The sequence below is a fragment of the Podarcis melisellensis genome (assembly GCF_964234715.1).
Source record: "Podarcis melisellensis genome assembly, chromosome: 1".
NCBI classification, from domain to species: domain Eukaryota; kingdom Metazoa; phylum Chordata; class Lepidosauria; order Squamata; family Lacertidae; genus Podarcis; species Podarcis melisellensis.
Window position 1 is genome coordinate 7,822,990 of NC_138528.1, and position 16,819 is coordinate 7,839,808.

At 43.9% G+C, this 16,819-nt stretch overlaps 1 protein-coding gene and 1 long non-coding RNA gene across 3 annotated transcripts in view; one reads left to right on the plus strand and one right to left on the minus strand.

Annotated features, from left to right (window-relative positions):
• Window positions 1-284: 284 nt before the first annotated feature.
• Window positions 285-16,819, minus strand: part of LOC309372064 (potassium channel, subfamily K, member 16-like) — a gene marked incomplete at its 5' end in the record, with an annotated part of 31,811 nt that continues 15,276 nt past the window's right edge. Inside the window, 5 exons of one of the 2 annotated variants that reach the window (XM_081915279.1) lie at window positions 285-673; window positions 5,059-5,221; window positions 7,603-7,766; window positions 9,276-9,396; window positions 10,272-10,578. In XM_081915279.1, the coding sequence (XP_081771405.1) occupies window positions 507-673; window positions 5,059-5,221; window positions 7,603-7,766; window positions 9,276-9,396; window positions 10,272-10,337 (681 nt within the window). In that variant the 3' untranslated portion in view covers window positions 285-506. Of the gene's footprint in view, window positions 674-5,058; window positions 5,222-7,602; window positions 7,767-9,275; window positions 9,397-10,271; window positions 10,579-13,183; window positions 13,379-16,819 lie in introns of those variants that run through there. The other variant, XM_081915278.1, reaches the window with a different exon arrangement.
• On the plus strand, window positions 8,111-14,805 carry LOC309372895. The gene is made up of 3 exons (XR_014169722.1): window positions 8,111-8,244; window positions 13,295-13,434; window positions 14,700-14,805. It is a non-coding gene; the product is annotated as an uncharacterized lncRNA (long non-coding RNA).

Genomic DNA, 16,819 nt, shown 5'->3' on the forward strand with positions numbered 1-16,819 from the left:
AAAGCAAGCATGCTCCCTCTTCCATGTGACAGCCCTTGAGATATTTGAAGACGGCTCTCATATCTCTCCCAGTCCCCTCTTTTCCAGAATAAATATACCCAGCTCCTTCAACCACTCCTCAGAAGGCTTGGTTTCCAGAACCTTGATCATCTTGGTTGTTCTCCACTGCACACATTCCAGTTTTGAGAATCCAGGTAAGACCCTCCCTTTCCTTGCTCTCCTCGTTGCTAAAAAATGATCAAAACACAGTACATATCCTGTAATGAAGAGGCATTATAATCTGATGCAGACAACCCAGCTATTTCACAGTTTATTAGGAATTACTAATTTATAGACCAGCGAGCCAGTTTTTAAGGAATCAGTTGAATGTCGCAATGCCATATCATTATAAAAAAACTCAATGGAAGTTGTTGAGTATAACTGATTTTTATGTCAGACTCCACCTGAATGCAATGATAATTTCTCCTCCAGTGGAAATCTAGCAGACTGACTCCTTTGGGGCACTGTTATCTTTGCATTTTACTGATTTTTTGAGAGGCTGCTTTTGGATCCACAGGTGCCAGTAATGATGAAAACAGTTCAAACAGCACAGCTATCCAGGCCAGGCCAATGACGATCCAAATGGCTGCAAGCAGCTGGTAGCCCAGAAAATAGCTCCGCTCATGGTTCCTCCCTCGAGACACAAGAGAAAAGCGACAATAATGTGTGAGGAGGTGATTTAAAGGACCAGCCAACTCAGTTTATCTAAACTTTGTTAGGTCGTGTTCACACCATACAGTGGTGCCCCGCAAGACGAACGCCTCGCAAGACTGAAAACCCGCTAGACGAAAGGGTTTTCCGTTTTGGAGGCGCTTCGCAAAACCCCTATGGGGTTGCTTCGCAAGACGAAAAAATCTTGCGAGTCCCTGCGTTTCTTTTCTCGCTTTCCCCCCCTTTTCCGAAGCCGCTAAGCCGCTTAACAGCTGATCCGCTGATAAGCCGCTTAACAGCTGATCGCTAGAAGCCGCTAGACCGCTGTAGCGCTAATCCGCTAAGCTGTCAATGGACTTGTTTTGCAAGGCGAAAAAACCGCTAGACGAAGAGAATCGCGGAACGGATTCTTTTCGTCTTGCGAGGCACCACTGTACATTTAAAAGACATTTCTACCATGGAATTGTGGGAAGATGAACACAGGAAACTGCCAATGTCCTTATAATTGCCTGTTCATGATGGTTTGGGCTCATGATGATGTTTGAGCCTGTCAAGGCTTATGGACCACTTACCAACTCTTGTTGGAACCATATCCAGCATGGTGGCTGACACCATTAGAAGCATTTTCAATTTAAAAAATAAAGATGTCAGGGAATTGGGCAACATATAACCAAGTAGTAAGACAAGAGCAGGGCCAGTTAAAATTTAAAACATTTGAAGAAATTAGGTACCATCTCACGGGCTGGCTCCAATATCATCAACTAAATAACATTTTTACCTTGGATTAAAAAAAGATCAGGCTTTAAAGAAGAAAAATCAAAATTGCAAAAAGTATTATTAGGAAGTAACAAAAAATTACTATCTAAAGTATATGATTTTTTACTAGAATGGGATCTAAAGGATGAACAAATTAAAGAACATCAGATCAAATGGGCCCAGGATATCAGACATGCAATAGAACTAGACCAGTGGGAAAGACTATTGAAAATTGACTCCAGATTTACTTCCTGTTACAGTGGTGCCTCGCAAGACGAAATTAATCCATTCTGCGAGTCTCTTCGTCTTGCGGTTTTTTTCATCTTGTGAAGCACGGCTATTAGCGGCTTAGCGGCTTTAAGCAAAAGGAAAAAAACTCGCAAGAACTCGCAAGATGTTTCGTCTTGCGAAGCAAGCCCATAGGGAAATTCGTCTAGCGAAGCGACGCAAAAACGAAAAAACCTTTCGTCTTGCGCTTTTTTCGTTTTGCGAGGCATTCGTCTTGCGGGGCACCACTGTATTCTATAAAAGAGAACATGATGAAGTTGTTTTATAGATGACACATGACACCACTGAAGATTGCCAAAATCTATAAGACCAAATCCAACCTTTGCTGGAAGTGATGCCCTTATGGTGGGGATGCGAAAAAGGAAAAAAAAAATTGAAGCTGCATCCATGAAGAATTTAAAAAGATGCTCAGAATATCTATAGAAAAAAAACCCTGAGACATTCCTGCTGAGCATAGTCTCCACAAGATAGGAGAAAATTATTTCTATATGCAATCGCAGCAGCCAAAATACTCCTTGTAAAGAACTGAAAAGGAAATCACATACCTACAAAAGAGGTTTTGTTAATTAAACTTACAGCGTTTATAGAATTAGCAAAATTAATTACCGTAATAAGGTATCAAACACACCAGAAATTAAGGGCACAAATGGTTATGGTTCAAAGAATATATGAACAGACACTGCTATAAAGATAACATGCTGATATGTTTAGACTAAGCTTTTAAGGTGACTTGCAATTACAGGGATAAATGATAGCAATGTAAATAAGAACTTAAATGACTCAAAGATGTTGAGTGCTGGTGGAAGGGAGTCAAATGGGTGTGGTACTTCATCCTTTTTTCTTTCTTACCCTTTCCCTTTACTCTCTTTGGCTTTTGGGGTTAAGTGTGTGTACTTTATTGTTTGTTTGTTTGTTTGTTTGTTTGTAAATATACTTAAATAAAACATTTTTTAAAACAAAAAATGAATTGTAGGAAGACGAACACAGGAAAATGCCAATGTCCTTATTATTGCCTATTTGTGATGGTTTGGGTACATTATGCTGTTTTGGCCTGCAAAAGCTTTGGGGTAGTTGCACTACCACATTTCTAATCGGTGCACATCCTATAACCTCCTGCTTAATAATAATAATAATAATAATAATAATATTTGTACCCCACCCACCTGACTGGGTTTCCCCAGCCACTCTGGGAGGCTTCCAGCGTATATCAAAACATAATAAAACATACAGCATTATGAACTTCCCTATACATTTACAGGTAGGTAGCCATGTTGGTCTGCCATAGTCGAAACAAAATTTTAAAAAACACATCTGAAGAAGTGTGCATGCACACGAAAGCTCATACCAATAACAAAATAGTTGGTCTCTAAGCTGCTACTGGAAGGAATTTTTTAATTTTGTTTCCCTATGCAGGGCTGCCTTCAGATGTCTTCTAAAGGTTGTCTAGTTCTTTATCTCCTTGACATCTTCCCGGTTCCCTGTAACCTCACTTCTTGCAGTGAGGGACCCACCAGAAGGCCCTCAGAGATGGACCTCACTGTCTGGGCTGAACAATGAGGGTGGAGTTGCAGTTCTAACCAAGAGAACGGTGCAAAATCACTTTCCAGGAAACATACTGGGCATTTTCTTTTCTTTTATGTTTGATGCGTCTAGCCCAACCAAAGCATCCATGACAGATGGCCATCCAACCTCTGCTTAAAATTCCCCAGGGAAAGGGTCCACCACCTCAGAATTACTGTCAGAATTTTTTAATGAATGTTCAGTCAGAATCTCCTTTCTTGTAACTTGAAGCGATTGGTTTGAGTCCTACCTTTATGGTATAGTGTATTTTAAAATGGGGTTTAGAGTTTTTAGGGGGTTTTGAATGTTTTATGTAGTTTTTATGTAGTTTTATGTAGTTTTTCAATTTCATTGTTCCGCATGGGACAATGACAATAAAGATATCGTATATTGTAAGAGCAAGAGAGAACAAGTCATGCTCCCTCTTCCATGTGGCAGCCCTTGAGATATTTGAAGATGGCTATCATATCTCTGCTCAGTCTCTTCTTTTCCAGGCTAAACGTTCCCAGCTCCTTCAAGCATTCTTCATAAGGCTTGGTTTCCAGACCCTTGATCATCTTGGCTGCCCTTCTCTGCACATGTTCCAATTTGTCAACAGCCTTCTTAAACTGTGGTGCCCAGAACTGGACACAGTCTTCTAGGTATGTTCCGACCAAGGCAGAATAGAGTGGTACTATTACTTCTCTGGATCCGGACACTGCACACCTGTTGATGCAGCCTCGAATACCATTAGATTTTTTTTGCTGCTGCATCACACGGTTGACTCATGTTAAGCTTGTGGTCCACCAAGACCCCTAGATCCTTTTCACATGTACTGCTAGTAAGCCAGGTGTCCCCCATCCTATATTTGTGCAACTGCTTCTTCCTGACTAAGTGCAGAACCTTACATTTGTCCCTATTGAAATGTATTTTGTTAGCTTGTGCCCAGTTCTCCAATCTGTTAAGGTCATTTTGAATTGATTCTGTCTTCTGTGGCATTAGCTACCCCTCCGAGTTCAGTGTCAGCTGTACATTTGAGAAGCATCCTCTCAATTCATTCAACCAAGCATTTATAAAGACATTGAACAACAACAGGCCCAGGACAGAACCCTGTGGCACCCCACTTGTCACTTTTTTCCAGGATGTCAAGGAACCATTGATGAGTACTCTTTGGGATGGCTATTATTATTATTAAATTTTCATACTACATAAATTAAAAAAAGTAAGATACCCTTTCAATACAAAAGAAAAAACACATAAACATATATAAACCTATATCCTCCCCCCCCGCCATAAATTCCCATCACCCCACCATATCACTCCCCTCCACCACACCTCAACTTCCTTAACTTTTAATTTCAGTACTCTCATTGCAATCTTTGTGTTATTGAATTTTAAGTTCCTTATCGCATCCTAATTGGTTTTATCCTTTCCTCTTTACTCCTTTAGTCTAAGCATAGCAACATGTTCTGTTTTGGTTTGTTTGCCTTCTTATATAGGCAGTTAGCATGGCCATTTCTATGAACTCAGTTAGTTTGTATAACCATTCTTCTTTCGTGGGTATTGCTTCACTTTCCATTTGCTAGCGTATGTTATCCTGGCAGCTGCTGTAGCATATAAGAAAATTCCTTTCATTTTCTGAGGTATGTCATTTCCCAGTTAGCCTAATAAGTATGCCTCTGGTTTCTTTTGTATAGATGCTTTTAACATTTTTTAAAGTTCTTCGTGGATAACACCCCAATAACCAGTTAAGCTCACAATATGAAAGTATTTTGAAAGCCTTACCTATTAGATAGTCTCCAAAACCAATGGTGCTAAGTGTAATAAATGTAAAATAGACAGCTTCATAAAAGGTCCAGCCCTCCATCCATTGAAAGAGGAACGATGGCAAAATAAGAAACATTAGAATTCCCACAACCACGAACACGAAAATATATCTTGCTGTTTTCTGAAAGATAAAGCAAGAAAAGAAAAGAAAATAGTGTGATGGCCTGGGAATCAGATTCAGAGGCTGAACCGGAGGAATCCCAGCCTGCACAGGAGTCCCCGCCTCCAGGGCCGGCTGAACTGGGGCACGGCCTTGATTCTGAAGCGCCTACACCTGTACTGGATCCTCAGGAGCAGGCACCAGGTGAATCCACTCTGGCTCCAGAGGTGGTTGAGGACTCAGTGCCTACAGGTGAGTCTCCCCCTGGGCCCAGTAACCCTTCAGCCTCTCCTGAACTGCAGAGGCTCAGGGCAGAGAGGCGAAGGGAACTGGTTTCTCCCAGGAGGAGTGCTCGCCTTAAGGCCAGGAGAGGCCGGTCTCCTGGGGGCCGAGACTGCCCCTGGCCTCAGAGAAGATAAAGGCCAGTCAGCCCGGTCCCAGGTTGCGGGAGCAATGTCGTTGTAGAGCTGTTTCGGCCAGCATCCAGTCCTGTTTCCCCCAGAGTTCCTGTCCTTGCCCGGCTTCTCGTTGTGGACCCCGCTTCGCCCGTGGAGGACTGTCTGCTGGCCCTCAACTCAGGTCCTGGACCTCGCCCCATGGTAACCTCCCCCCTGGACCAGCACAAAAGACAGGTTTGATGGAACAGAACTCAGTTTTCCTGGCCTTGAGCCATGCACAATTATTTTAGGCTGCATTAACAGATAAATAATAATAATTCCACCCTAATTAGACTTCATCTGGAGCATGGTTTGGTGCTGATGTCATGATTTATGGTGGTCAAGCTCTACTGCCCTCTGGGAGCTGTTCAGGCAGGGGAAAGCCAGGATTTATGAGGTAAGATACCTGGCAATGCTCCTCAGATGGTTCTGGGGAGTTTACTGCATCCCGCGGTGTCGTTTAAGCCCGTTTCTGCCAACTTGAAAGGCAGAACGGGTGTGCCCTGGGAAGGGTGTCCTTGCCATGGACGAACCTCCATCTCTGGCATGATTTGTGATCACCAGTTTGGAATATTGCCGTTAATCATGAGGCACTCCTGAAATGGTATATGATAATGGACTGCAATCAATCAGATGACTGAAAGGATGGGATTTGGTTCTTCGAAGGTATTTGAATGGTTTTTTCCCTGAAGCTTGAAATTCCTTACAGCAGCCAAAAAGGAAAGGGGAGGACAAAGCACTTTGTGCTTTCATCCAAATGATTCTTTTCTCTCTTGTCCTCCCCTGCAAAAATGGAATAATTGTGTGTAGCCGTGGCTATGGTACTTTCTTACCAAGGAAAAGAAGGGGGAGGCTTTGATTTATGCTTAATAAGGAATTTAACAAGGTTTACTATGCCCCCCCCCCCCGACTGAGGCTGAATGGACTTTATTTTTAAATGATTGTTGGACCGGAGCGAAAGTGTGAGGGGAAAATGCTGAGTAAAGAAGATAGAACGGATAGGATAAGTGGCTTGGGAAAAAAGGATTTCATTTTAGAAACAGGCAAGCAACTAAAAGCCTTGGTCTGTCGTAATCCCAAAGTAACTTGCAAACTTGATTTTCTAAACAGTGAAAAAAATGGAACTATAGGGGAAAGTAATGTCCGAGTTTGTAATATCTAAACTGTTGTACATTTTGTTAACGTTTATGCATGAAAAGGTGACGATTTGTTAAGCTGTACATTGTTGCACACACCCTCGCACCCACTAACATTTTGGAGAATTAAGAAAAATAAATTCCATGAATTTAGGAAGATATATTTTGCAAATTTATACTGGAGCCAGTTTTACTAAAGGCAAACAGCAATGTTTCAAAAATATGAGCTTCTTAAAACAAATAATTTGGCGAGCTTCTCCCATTCCTATTTGAAGGCAGAGCTTGAATTTATCTTCCTCACTTATTTAAGGGCATAATGCACATGTCTAATTTATTCTTGTCTTCCACCTCTTATCAAGGCAACTAATCATATATCATATGTATATGCAATATAATAGAAAGAGCCCTGCTGGATCAGGCAAGAGCCCATCTAGTTGAGGATCCTGTTCTCATCAAAGCTGACAGAATAATAATAATAATAATAATAATTTTTATGCCCCGCCTTCCCCAGCCAAGACCGGGCTGGGTAACAACCGATAATAATAAAAAGTAGATTAAAATACAATTTAAAAATCAAGATTAAAATACAACATTAAAACATTAAGATGCAGCCTCTTCACAGGAGGAGAAAGGAAAAAGAAAGTGGGGGAGAGAATTAAATTGGCTCCAAGCCAAAGGCCAGGCGGAACAACTCTGTCTTACAGGCCCTGCGGAAAGAAATCAGATCCCGCAGGGCCCTGGTCTCATGAGACAAAGCGTTCCACCAGGCCGGAGCCTCAGTCTGACTTGTCAGATTAGAAATCATCTCCAGATAAAGTAACTGAAGTACCTTCTTTCCTTTCCCAAACACATTCCTTGCACAGCTTTCGAAGAGTCTTGACACTAAAAAGCCAATGTAGTTCAAGCAGATGAGGCAGAAGGGGATTCCAAAGAGAGCAAAAATAATACAAAAGATCTGACCTTCTTTCGTTTGCGGAGAGACGTTTCCATAGCCTGTTGAAAGATTAAGAAAGGGTTGCAAAGGACGTCAGCAACTGTTAATTTGCCAGTTGCCTAGAGAAGTTACAGAGCAGGGTCCCTACGAAGGGTTGTTTCCAGTGGAGAGCTGCTTGTGCATTGAGACTGGCTGTTCCTTCCTTTCCTCTCTCCTGTACAACCCCCAAATCTGCTCCAGAGGATCCCCATACCCTCTGGAGCAGACATTGAGGATGCTCAGAAAGGTACAGAGAGAAGAAGAGGGGTCAGTTTCATTGTGGAAGCAGAGGTCTGTGCACAACCAAAATGGCAGCCTTGAATACAGCCCAATGTATTTATTTTATATACTGCACTCACTGACCTCCTTTATGCCGATGCACTTGGTGTTAGGATAATTATGTGGGAGCTTCAAGTCTCTCCCTCCTGTTCCTTGGACCGGACAGGCCCACTGTGGAAGAACTGACCTGAGATGCAATGGAAGAGGCCAAGTGTGCAGGTATGACTTTGGAGACCTCGTGAAACATTGGGTGAAATCGAGACTCATCATGGCAACCCTTTAAAAAACACCCCAAAAGATTGATAATATATTTGTCATGAAAATCTGGGGATCACTGCATTTTCATGACAATGAAAACAAATGTAGGTTGATCTGCAGTGAGGAGAGAGCTGAGTTCCTCCATTCGTGACCGTCATGGCTAAAATAAGTTGCAATTCCGAAGCCGCTAAACACTTTAAGAATGCTCAAGGGATTTGATTTCTCTCAATTCCAGTCTGAGCTAGCCTTGCCTGTGAATTGAAACATGCTTAACCTTCAGATTTTTCTGTTTCAAAATTGGCGATAGTTATTGGATTAAATAATGAATTACAAAAAACTTATTTGCTTTGGGATGATATGTCTTTGGTGATGAAATAGGGCATGCAAGGAGGAACCACCATTGTGCCCAGATACCCCATAATAGCCCTCAGGGTAAGCTTTCTGCTCAGAAAAACCTCCATTTTAGTTTCCTTTGCGATTGGCCTCAATTAAGACTTGGCTGATCTATCTGCCAATTACTTCTTATTAATTAATTCTTATCCAGAATGCAAATTGGCTTCTGGTGTAAGAAGAGGCATTATTTAAGAGGCTGAAAAACAAAGCAAAAAGCTTGTCTTAAATTATCAATGATCATTTATTTGGGGAGCAAGTCCCACTGAATGCATAGGGTTGTGCTGAGAGGGACGGATTTGCATTGGGAGACGGGCATGGGGTCAGTTGCACCGGGTGGGATTTGAACTCGTTTCCCTAGCCCAACTACTTTCCACAGGGTAGTTTTAATAATGGTTTGGCCCCAGAATGGGGGGGAATAAATAACTAATCAGGGAATGGTCTTGTTGGGCATACAATAAATGAACGGGGAGGACAAAAATGAGATGTGAAGAATGATGAAAGAGCAAAAGCAAAACCTGCTGCTTAACACAATTTATCTGAGAGCAGTTGAATGCCCTGCTTACTATATTCGGGGAGAAGCCAGAACCAAATGACAGTACCTATTGTGGCTAACATAGTGCCCACGAAGAAGAAAGAATTAGCGAAATCCCAGTTGCTGTATTTTTCTGAAGGGTGGGTTGCTGCTGGAATTATACCTTTCCGAACAGATCTTATTAATTTCTGCAATTGAAGGCAAGACTCAGTTTGAATATTCCAGCAATAAGAATAGCCCTTCCTCTGATTATCACCAGATACTGCTAACCAAATCTCTGTGCATTCACAAGGGACGTTCTTCTAGATCAGTCCAGCACGTTCTTCCCCCGGGGGCCAGCCCAATGCTCATGGGAAGCCCACAAACAAGACCTGAGCACAACAGCCCTCCCCTCACTTCTCACCCCCACTAACTGGTAGGCATAGGGCTTATGCACACTCAACGTTTTCTCCACTCTTTCCAGGCAAAGGTCCGCACTCCAAGGGGTGCTTGTTGTGGTTTGCACCAAGCTTTCCCAGTGAAAACTGTGGTCTATGTTTGAGTTGTTGAAAGTGATGCAGTGGTTCCACCCTCAAAGCTTAGTGATAAAGTAGACTCCTTACACAAGACTTGAAGATGAGTCTTGACTTGTCAGGATGGCAACTTGGGCTTTTTTTCAGCAGGAACTCTCTGGAACTCAGTTCTGGCACCTCTCAAGTAGGCGCCTTTGCCATTATAGGAGAAAGAGGGAGGTGTTCATGGTGAGTTCTGGGAACTTCCGATACCTCTTTTCCTAGAAAAATAGCACTGATGGCAACACTATAACAAGCTTTATTTATCTCAAGTTCAATACTAAGTGTTTCTCTCCTTCCTCCAAAAACATACACTCCATCATTTTGCCTAATCCTCCACGGGGATAACATTCCACATGCAGAAGGAAGGCTCTATGCTGGCCACAGATTCTGTCCCCACCTCAATTCCCACCTCCTAAACTGTATTCCCCCCATATATTACTTTCTGACCTCTTAACCTCTGGTGTCCTGCCACGGTCATCCCTTTCAGTCTTGCTGAAGTAATGCCTTACCTGTATGAATAACTCCACCTCTTCTGGGCTGAGATTGGTGTAGCTCCAAAAAAATTCCTCCTTCATGTGAAATGTTGCCGCCTCTTCTACTTTTTTGTGGTGATCGTTCTCCAGAAGCTCCTGAGCACAACAGCCGTCCCCTCACTTGTCACCCCCCAGTAACTGGTAGGCATAGGGCTTATGCACACTCAATGTTTCCTCCACTCTTTCCAGGCAAAGGCCACACTCCAATAGCACTGATGCCAACACTATAACAAGCTGTGTTGTTTATATCTCAAGTTCAATACTAAGTGTTTGATGTTGGTTTCTGCTTTCTTCTCTGTGCAGCGAAGTGCTTGTCACGAGACAGGTGTTTACGGTACATTCCATAGTCAGTTGCTGTTGGGTTTTCTCACGGGAATGGGAGACTGGATGTGACGTACACTGGTTTCCTGTTTTTCACTGTTCTCTCGGAGTTCTTTGTTTCCGAGGAGAGAGGAGTTGTCTCTGCTCTAGCAGAGGCAAGATGCCTGCTTGTAAACTCTCAGCATTTAAGTGTAAATAAAGCAAGTTAAGCATGTGGCATGTACTGCTCATTCTTCTGCTGTGTACGGGACTCTGCAAAATCAACATTTCTCTCCCTTGAGCCCAAGAGAGGGTTTGGTCTTAGGCTTTGAAATATTGTGTGGTGGTGTGTTGAAGGGCTAGGTGTGGCCATCGCCTATGCCTTCAATTTTGGGGTATTCCGTTAAAGGAATCCGGCGGTCGTGTACTGTGTCTGATGCCTGCTTGGCGGGAGGCCATGGCACGACCCTCGGTGACATCAGGGGAGAGCCTATAGTTGGATTAGCATCAACAGGCTCCACCTACTGGTGAATAAGCCCCCTTGTTTTAGACATCCAATGCCTAAGCCAATACCTTTTCACTGCTGTAATCAATAAAGTTGTGGCCTTTTCTTGCCCATTAACCTTATATCACGTGTCCTTGCGTATTCATTTCTGTGCTGGTCCCGGGGGGGAGGTTACCATTGGCGTAGTCAAAGTCCAGTCCTGGGTCACTAGCCTGGAAACAGTTCACAAGGAGCGGGGCGAGGTCCGAAGCCGGGCGGGGACAGGAACACTGGAGGATCAGGTCTGGGTCCAGGCAGGAACAGGTACTCAACAACGATGTTGCTCCCGCAACCTGGGACCGGGCTGACTGGCCTTTATCTTCTCTGAGGCCAGGGGCGGTCCCGGCCCCCAGGAGACCCGCCTCTCCTGGCCTTAAGGCGAGCACTCCTCCCGGGAGAAACCAGTTCCCTTCGCCTCTCTGTCCTGAGCCTCTGCAGCTCAGGAGAGGCTGAAGGGTTACTGGACCCAGGGGGAGACTCACCTGTAGGCACTGAGTCCTCAACCACCTCTGGAGCCAGAGTGGATTCACCTGGTGCCTGCTCCTGAGGATCCGACACAGGTGCAGGCACTTCAGAATCAAGGCCCTGCCCTAGTTCAGCCGGCCCTGGAGGCGGGGACTCCTGTGCAGGCTGGGATTCCTCCGGTTCAGCCTCTGAATTGGATTCCCAGGCCATCACAATTTCACGTTGCGGGGGTCGGGTCCTCGAACCACAACATACACTTTAGTAGCAATGCATAAATCATTACCCCTTGGCTTGCCTGTCTTCCTAAATTCTTTTGGACAGAGTCTGCTTGGCTCTCCCATATTCTCAGTCAACCAAACAATGGTGAGACTACCCCATCTCCCACCCTCTGGTCTAAGGCACAAACACACTTTTCAAGGCAGTTAACCAGACAATGATTCAGCTTTTCTGTGACCTTGAACAGAGTCACCTGTTTTGCAGTTGCTACATGACATATGTTCTCCTTTCCCTGAATTATTCTTTGCAAAATATGTTTCCCAACAAATACAGTACAGTCGCACCTTGGTTCTTGGACACCTTGGTACTCGGACATTTTTGCTTCCGAATCTCGCAAACCCAGAAGTGAGTGTTCCAGTTTGCGAATGTTTTTCATAAGCTGAACGTCTAAGGCAGCTTCCATGCCTTCCAATTGAGTGCAGGATGTGCCTGCAGCCAATCGGAAGCCATGCCTTGGTTTTTGAATCGTTTCAGGAGTCAACGGACTACTAGAACAGATTAAGTTCAACAACCAAGGTCTGAATGTACAAGTATGAACAAAAACCCGCTCTTCATAGCTGAATTGTAGGAAACGTAAATTTGGGTTTTCCGTGGCAATGTTTCAGCTTTTCTGTGACCTTGATTGGAGTCACCTGTTTTGCGGCTGCTACATGGCGTATGTTCTCCTTTCCCTAAATTATTCTTTGCAAAATACATTTCCCAACAAATACAGTACTAATACTAACAAAAACCTGCTCCTTATAACTGAATCGGAGAAAACGTCAATTTGGGTTTACAATGGATTGCCGTTAACATGCTGGTTTTCACGAGGAAAGCCCCAGAGCAACAAAATGGTCTCAGACACGGAGCTTTAAATCATGGCCATGCCTGGAGAGAGTGGAGGAAAGCTCAGTATGGAGAAGCCCGTGCTGCCTCCAACAGTGTTGGCAGAACACAGCCATAAATGGTTAGTAGCCATTCATTGTCTTATCCTCCATCAATTTCCCTAATCCTCCATGGGGATAAAATTTCACATGCAGAAGGAAGGGTGAGTCCTTATGGCTTTATGCTGGCCACTAATTCTGTCCCCGCTACCAGCATGAGTTTTGACCAAACAGTGGGAGGCAGTGGAAGACAGAAGTGCCTGGCATGCTCTGGTCCATGGGGTCATGAAGAGTCGGACATAACTAAACAACAACAATTCTGTCCCCACCTCAATTCCCACCTCCTAAACTGTATTCCCCCCATATATACTTTCTGACCTCTTAACCTCTGGTGTCCTGCCTTAGTCATCTCTTTCAGTCTTCCTGAAGTAATGCCTTACCTGTATGAATAACTCCACGTCTTCTGGGGTGAGAGCGGTGTAGTTCAAAAGAAAATCATGTTTCAGGTGAAACACTGTATCTATTACTTTTTTGTTGTGATCCTTCTCCAGAATCTCAAAGACAAGGGCCCCCATCACCACGTAAGTCAGGAAGCCGGCCAGCAGTATGACGCCCTGTGCCCTGCTCACACGCATGTTGTTCTGTGTAGGAATGAGGGCCAAGGAAGAAGCAGACACAAGAACGACTATAGGTTAGTAAGCAAGTCCTTATTTGTCTTGACCCAGACTCAATAGTACAGCCCCATAGCTGGGCACTCTCCATAGCTGGACCCAAGCTAACGAAATGAATTTCAACAGGGACAAATGGACGGTTCTGCACTTAGGCAGGAAGAACCAGATGCACAAATAGAAGATGGGAGAGCCAGTGTGGTGTAGTGGTTAAGAGCGGTGGACTCATAATCTGGTGAACCGGGTTCGCTTCAGTTACAGATAGGTAGCCGTGTTGGTCTGCCATAGTCAAAACAAAAAAAATTCTTTCCAGTAGCACCTTAAAGACCAACTAAATTAGTTCTTGGTATGAGCTTTCGTGTGCATGCACACTTCTTCAGATACACTGAAACAGAAGTTTCCAGACCCTTTCCCGCTCCTTCACATGCAGCTGCTGGGAGACCTTGGCCTAGTCACACCTCTCTGAAGTCTCTCAGCCTCACTCACCTCACACAGTGTTTGTTGTGGGGGAGGAAGGGAAAGGAGATTGTTGGCCGCTTTGAGGCTCCTTCGTGTAGTGATAAAGCGGGATATCAAATCCAAACTCTTCTTCTAAGTAGCAGTACATGCAAAAAGGACCCAGGGGTCTTGGTGGACCACAAGCTGAACATGAGTCAACTGTGTGTTATTATTATCACAAGATTGATCTAAATTAGCATTATTAAACATCAACAAAATGTATCATGTATATCAACAGATCGCAGTCATTGAACCTGACCTGGTGGGGGAAAGACAATGCTCTTTAGAACTGTATCACTAAGCATATTTACTGTCAGGTACACAATTCTGGAGACCCACAATTGAAAGTAACTCCAAATTGGGCTACCTTGGAATATTCCTATGTAGCACTGCAAGAATTATGGGTGGCACTTGGCTCTAAATATGTTAATATTCGAGATTCTATTGAAAAAATAACATTAGTTCAAATGATATGGCATCACATGTTCAAAAAATATAAATTTGACCTTTTCTCCCATGACAAAATGGCTTTGTGGGGAAACACGTCTTTAAAAATCGGGAAATACTGTAATAGGTTAAGATCTGGTGAATTACAATAACAACTCTGTAAAGTATAGAGTTTTGGGGTTTTTTCATCCCATCCCCCCTTTACTTTGCCTTCTACACGGCTGCTGTTTCTCCCCCCAAAAATGTCTCTACAATATGACATTGCAAGGAAGCTCTGAGGACAAAACCATATGTGAATATGTTGCTAGAAAAACTAGGGGTAAATGTGCTTCATGTTTTATAGGTGTCTAAAATAAAAGATTGAAGACAGAAGTGCCTGGCATGCTCTGGTCCATGGGGTCGCAAAGAGTCAGAGACGACTAAACGACTAAACAACTAAAAACAACAAAATAAAAGATTATACTGCCTAAAAAAAAACCACTGCTTCTATGACTTCCCGGGAAAGTTGGTCGGAATGTTAGGACACTGCATGTCAAAACACACTTTCTCTTTCCAGGTTTGTTTTAGTTTTTTTTAAGAAATACAGTTCATTGGAAAACATGGAGGAAGTAAACCAGGAGGTTTTGTCATGTTGGAGCTAATGTGTTTTCCCACATCCATAACCAGCCCAGGGGTCATTTGGAGGAGGGAATTGAAAGGAGGGGAGAGGTCTTTGCTTGGCTCCTCACTCACCCTGACAGGGTCCTTTGATTCCAAATCCTCTTAATTGATCCACTTCAACTTCCAATATCTGATGGGAGAGTCTCAGTGCTTCTCTTTCACTGGGTAGCTATTTGGTAGAAGCAGCCTGACCACATCTTCATGGGCTCTATGAGGTCATGGGTATATTACCCACTTTTGTGGACTGGCTTACCTGGTCCTCTGTGAGGTCATGCCCTCTGTACCTGCTGTGCTGCTGAAAGCCTCCAGGTCTGAGAGGCTGGTAGGAAGATCAGACCACAGTATTTTAGAAATGTACAGGGACCAAATTTGACCTATTGCTACTTCGAGCAATGGGAATGCTCATCAGATTTGCAGATGGCACCAAACTGGGAGGGGTAGCTAATGCCGCAGCAGAAAGAATCAGAATTAAAGGGTTGCCATTTGTCCTCTTTTTCCAGAACACGTCCTCTTTTTCATGGGCAGAGTCATAGCGATCCATAGCTAGCAGCAGAAGTCGGCAAATGTGTCCTCTTTTTTGCAACCCTACATCGAGCCCCAGCTAACAAAATAAATTTCACTGGGGACAAATGCCAGGTTCTGCACATAGGAAGAACCAGATGCACAAATATGGGGGGGGGGGCAATCTGGCTTACTAGCAGTACATGTAAAAAGGATCTAGGGGTTTTGGTGGACCACAGGCTGAACATGAGTCAATAGTGTGATGCAGCAGCAAAGCTAATGCTATTGTTAAGCCCTCAGAATGAATAAATGCTAGGATTTTGATCAATTGGGATATGGATTAGATTAGAACATAAACTGCAGAGCTGTTCCAGACAGGGAATTCCTGTGCTGGTTTATGCAAATTATCCTGGCTGACCTCTGGCTATCAAGAGTACAATAGGGGCCATTAACAATGCAATGGAACTTCCCTCTTGCCCCTAGGTGTGAACAAAGACTGGGGATTTGGGAGTTTGCCAGGGTACCTGCTCTGGGCGAGGGCAAGGGGTTTCTGGGAGAAAGAAGGTGGGGGGGAAGGAAAGATCCATCTTGGAGAGAGAGGCTGTATGCCTGCACTGCTGCTTCTTGAACTGACCATGCCGTAAGAGCTGGACTCCTTCCATGCAGACTGAAGGTGTAAATAGCTGAATAAACCCTATTTCTTAAAGTACAACAGTTTCCGCCATTTCTTCTATTCTCCAAAGTGACTCTAGGCTACATCAACAGAAATAGTGTCCCGATCACAGGAAGTAATAAAGGTAAAAGGTAAAGAACCCGAGGATGGTTAAGTCCAGTCAATTTTAACTATGGGGTGTGGCGCACATCTCTGCTTTCAGTCCGAGGGAGTCGGCATTTGTCATCAGATACCCCTGGTAGTGAGGCTGCATCCATGTGATATACGGTAAGTAAAAAATACCTGCTCCTTTTCCCTTATGGTGTACCCAAGAGCCCATAAAGAGTCCTTTTGTAAGCTCTCTATGGGTAGGAGAAAATAACAGAGACCAACCAGAGAATATTGAGAAGCAAAGCAGCCTGATATTTATTAACTGTTGCAACAGGGTGCTCCCCCACATGCAGGAGAGAGGAGGAGGACCCCGAGCCATGCGTGCAAGCCCTTATATAAACATTTTAAATTGCCCGCCCTGGAGTCCAAGACCACCCCCAGAAACATCATACCTGCATCACAGACTTGAAGCCATTGGTTTGAGTCATAGCTGTCAACTTTCAGATTTGAAAATAAGGGTTCAGCAGCCTCACCTGTCC